Here is a 5,263-nt window from a genome sequence, read left to right on the forward strand (position 1 = left end):
TAGCAATTATTGCTTGCAAGTAATATCACGGATAGCCTCAAATCCCTCGTTTCCTCATCCTTCCAATTATAAACATAAGCGAAGCAACCTACACCATGAAAACTTTGTTAGAAGGATGCAACATAAAGGAAATTGGACCATTTGGGATGAAACTAAAACCACACGCTTAGGAAAGTTGTTATGCAATTGCAAAAACCAAAATACACAAAAGACTGTGAACACCACCACAAACAACACACTAAAGTATCACCAAGCACCTGCACAAAGTGCACAAAATTTGAATTGAACAACCTAGCAAGAAAAAATAACCACATCATCTCAACCACAAAGCCAAAAAAATGACTTGGTGTCGAAGCAAATCACACAAGAAAAACTTACTAACAACAGTGACAACCAGTTTGAGAAAAAAATGGACTATCTGATTCCTTGAAACACACACAATAACACTAAACTGAACTTGAAAGGGGGAAAAAATAGGAAATGCACCCCAGAAACAATGCCTTGAGGTGTGAACACTGCACGGTAACCGACTGGGTGACTACTGTTCAAGTAGTATTGTGGCAGATGGTCTAAAGTTTGGCTAGGTAGTTCGATTCTTGAATTAAGAAAATAACCATTAAGATCAACTGGCCTATTAGCTCAGTTGGTTAGAGCGTCGTGCAATAACGCGAAGGTCACAGGTTCGAGACCTGTATGGGCCAATTTTTTTGGTTTTCATAAACATTTTTCTACGTTCAAACTGCAAAGCATATATTCATTCTGACCCTCGATCCCTCTATCGATATGGTTCTCCGCTTAATCGTCTGCACACAACACATTGGAAAATGGTTTTTTTTCTTTTTTTCTCCCGTTTATTCGCGTTTTTGGAATCTCGCTTGCTTCCTCTTTCCGATTTCCAGTTTGTAGTTTAATTATCTGATGTTGTGAATGTCAATTTGTTCAAGGTTTGCTTGGCATGTTTGTTGCCCCTCTTTCTCGTTCCAATTGTCAACATACTGCCCCTCCTATTTTATTATATCGTGGTATGTTTACCTTCCGCACTCATCTTCCAATTTTACGCTTTGGCTCTCTCTTTTCCTATCGCTTCACTGCTTTCATGATCTCATTCTCGCAGCCTAAGATTTCGGAGCCCTTTTTGATTGTTTTAGTACTATGTAGGATTAAAAGCTAGAATTGTATATGATAAATCATAAATCTATAAGGGCTAAAACTAAAAACATAGCAGGAAATTTTGGGATTCTTGATTCTTAATTGCTTCATCAAATTCTTGGTTCTCGGTATGCATACATCTTTAACTTACAATCCTTCTTTTCCCTTTGGTTCATTTATAAATTTTAGGGAAAATCTATGCTCTTTTCGGGTGGGAGTACAGGAAACCGGAGAGGGCTCCTCCAGCATGTCCGTACAAGCCTACAGCAAAACGGGATAGCAAAGTGAGTGAATGCCTGATTTTGTTCAGGCAATGTAATGGGCTAATTAAATTGATTCTGTATCCATCTCTAATTTTAGTTTATGTATTAATAAAACAATCAACACCTTTTCTATCAAGGTTAAGAGGCCGTTCTATTAAAACGAAGATAGAATTGGTCATCTTGTGAAGGAAATCTTTGTTGATTTCTAGTAATAGGAAGTGGCTAGTGATATTATCCCTGATCGTTGAAGTAACCATCTCATACGTAGATCGAGATAGGTTGTAACTATCTCTAATTAGTAGTTCACAAAGATAGGGCCAGCCAGGCGGGTCATGAACCCAAATTCTGTCCTGGCAATACAATTCTCAGCAGCAACTAACCCCCGGGGGGGGGGGGGGGAAGTAAAAGCTAAACTAGTCATATAGTGAAAAAGTTATCCAATTTTCTATTGACATAATAATTCATTCAATCTTTTATCGTCTTGATGCATGCTCATTAGAAATCATTTGATTTCGAATGGGAAAGGAAACATTATATTCATTAACTAAGATAATTTGTCTGATGTATTTGCATAGATAATTGATTATTATAATATAAGTGAAGTTATTGCTTCATTGTTGCTTCTCAGTAACTAATCTGCTAGTATTCTGATACACAAACTCCGAATTAGGTGGAGGCATTTCTTCTAAAGCAACTTTTGATTAAAGTAGGATATGAGATTCTTCATGCTCAGGAACAAGTTTGAAGTAACAAATGTAGTAATTAAGTATGACTTACGTGCTTCATGCCCTTGTTATAACCCTATTCATTTCAAGTAACAGATGTATCAAATGGCACACAAGTTTTATTCCTCTCAACATCTCTTTGTAGAGCTCTTACAGGAGATTTACTGTTATAAAAAGCAGCTGAGCAGGAATGATAGTTAAGGTTTCAACAGGAAAAACATATATTTAGGATTTTGTTGTGAATCTGAGAATCTCATCCCTGCAACCTGTAAGTCCATTTTTGTCCTCGAATAGATTTGTTGGGCGCACATGTCTATGATTGTCACAGATTGATATACTCCATGGGAATCTATGGTCCTTGTCCCAAAAATATCTACCTCTCTCCAGGTATTCTGTGTAGTCTCCGTGGTTGGTGTATGATGCTGGGTTCTGTATTCAAATCATAGGCGATCCTTCCTTTTTGTGTTGAAAGAAACTTCTTCCCTTTTTCTTGTTTTGGAAGATGCCACCAAAAAATGTGATCTAGAAATTGTAGTTTTGTCAGTGTGATTTCCAAAAAATAGGATTGGTCAAAGTTAAATGAGTGTCTTCAATTTTCTCTTTTTCCTCCCGGATTCAGTGTGTGCTTGCTTGTATGTATAAAATGGACACATCACCTCTTCCTGATAGCCATGAAGATAAAGGTGTAATGCAAACAAGTTTATGTAGTCAAACACTATAATATATCAATGGAGACACAGAATCTCATTTATCTCTTTTAACTGACAAGTGACAACCAAGGTATGGACGAGCTGAGGCTGCTGTTTGCTGTGATCTGGATTGTTAATGCACTATTAAGCACAATCCAGATCAAGGTTCTTACACGAAGTGAGAAACCTCGTGAGATATTGATGTGAACATCCCCATATTGTTAGGCAGGGATTTTGTAGCCAAAGCCACGTGTTTAGGAACTATGGATATTTTTGTTTGAGTTTTTTTCATTAAAGACAAGGTTGAGTTTATGGGCTTGTGGTTACATGAATTAGGACAGTTGGTTTTATAGATAAAAAATAATGACTTTTTTTTTTTTTGGTTTTTACCATGAGTATTTGCCCTTTATACCCTTCATTTGACTTTGTTGATAATGAATTGAGTTGTGCTGCAAGTTGCCATTTTGGTAAGTTGTCCGGTTTGTGTCTGTCTGATCACAGCGCACAATTTTAGGAGCCTGATTACCACCAAGAGGATGGTGTTATGAAGGGATAACTGGAAATTGGTTTTACGTGTTCTGTGATTTTTTTACTATATCTCGTGCAGATCTTTTCCCAGAGAAAGAAAATGTACTATTCAGCTTTTTATACATTCTGATCTGTGTATAGATTTGGCTTCTGGCAATCTCTCTCTCTCTCTCTCTCCCCCCCCCCCCCTAGCATTTTATTTTCGAAAGTCATGTATACTATGAAATCATCGCCTGGACTTTATTATGGATTCTGTTTTGGAAGTCTACCATGCTCATGGCATGCGTCTGGGAGTTTATGACATCTTGATTTTGAATATTAATAAACGCTTGTGTTAATATGTTTCATTTCACGGCTACCTTGCTCGTAAACTAAAATACACCTTCATTGTTTTTGCAGGTTGATGCAGATGCTGGACCGGCTCCAGTTGAACCTGTTGAACCTGGAGGAATAGATTCGAAGCAGGATTAAGCCGGGGTTGTTACTCTGCTATAAGGTTGGATTGGACGGCAAAAGTATGACCTCATTTACATGGTTTGAGACTGTGTCCGTAACTCTTTCTATTACTGGAAAAAAAAATGAATTTATATGAGGGCTAAGGTCGTTAATGTTATAACTTGGTATAAAGATGTTACGGTGAGTATTTTGGTTGTAGAGATTGTTCCCATCTGTTCAAATGGGCAGCCATCAGACTTCAGCTTCATAATTTAGCGACCGAAAATAATTCATTTATCTGTTTTCCTTCGTTAGTTGGGGACAGATGAGAATCAAACGCGTAAGACTGAATTAATACAAGGTGGATGAAAGCACATGTTGACAGTGGAGCAACGGCATATAAGTTGATTTAAACGTTAGTAGTTTCTATCTGCGCGCGCGCGCAGTATTTCTCAAAATAATGTACAATTCATTTGCGGAGAACAATTCTAGAATCATGCAAACGATGGCATTTCCGCATATGTAGGAGACGGGGTCAATTGGCATAATTTTATGTAGGGAGAATGATGGAGAGTTTTTAAAATAATCAATTAATTTAAGTTAGGTATCAAGTGTCAAAATTTAAGAATTTATTACTCAATTTTTGAATTTTACAATTCTATTGTAATGAATTTATAACTTGTATTTTAAATTTTAATTAAAAAATATTTTTTTATTCTTCAATCATATTAAAATTTTAAAAAAAATTATAAATTTATCACAATATAATTATAAAATTGAGAAATTGAGTTATAAATTTCTAACATTTAATACTTAATTTAAATTAATTAATTTTTTTGAAATTTCTTTATCATTTTTTCATTTTATTTGCCTTAAAAGTCGGCTTTGGCCTTCCTATTTCCAGTGCGGTCGTGAACAAGAAGAAGCCGTGTTTGGCTCACCGTGTAAGATTAGGGAGGATGGTATGGATTTAGGGCTTACACATAAAGATAGAATAGATATGAAGCTGCATGGCAAAAGTATGATAAGGGTGAGGGGTTGAGGACGTGGACTTGGAGGCGGCGGACTCCCTGGTTTAGTGGAGCTGTTTTCAACTTTGCAGAATAAACAAGCCATTTGCTTCCCTTTCAGAGAGAACCCACGAATCCATGCTGCTGATCCCGTGGGGCCCCTTTGCTTCCCTTCTGAATTCTGATTCTTATTCACGTCTCTTCCTCCTCTCTTTAGGTTTTCAATGGGAAAAAATATTCATTAAAAGACTATTTATCAAAAATCCGTTTGTCAAAAATTTATTTATATTTAACTGCATATTTTAAAAATTATGAAAATTGTTTGGATGATATGGGAATTTATGCCCTCATCTAACATTTCAAGAGTAAAAAACTAAATGAAAATATACGTTACCGAGTGGACTTTAGAGAAGAAGTGTGTATTTCATTTTCTGTCTTTGTCAAAAATTTATTTATACTTGGAT

General features: G+C 36.2%; 1 protein-coding gene across 1 annotated transcript; it reads left to right on the plus strand.

The window, feature by feature from the left end:
- Positions 1-793: 793 nt before the first annotated feature.
- On the plus strand, positions 794-4,086 carry LOC129286905 (uncharacterized). Its single transcript, XM_054923006.1, has 4 exons — positions 794-827; positions 945-1,022; positions 1,338-1,433; positions 3,754-4,086. Exons 1-4 carry the CDS (start codon positions 825-827, stop codon positions 3,823-3,825), a joined length of 249 nt encoding a protein of 82 aa, XP_054778981.1. The 5' UTR covers positions 794-824; the 3' UTR covers positions 3,826-4,086.
- Positions 4,087-5,263: the final 1,177 nt, after the last annotated feature.

Source organism: Prosopis cineraria, unplaced genomic scaffold, assembly GCF_029017545.1.
Source record: "Prosopis cineraria cultivar Desert tree isolate PC_DT_omini unplaced genomic scaffold, ASM2901754v1 PC1, whole genome shotgun sequence".
In the NCBI taxonomy this organism is placed as follows: Eukaryota; Viridiplantae; Streptophyta; class Magnoliopsida; order Fabales; family Fabaceae; genus Prosopis; species Prosopis cineraria.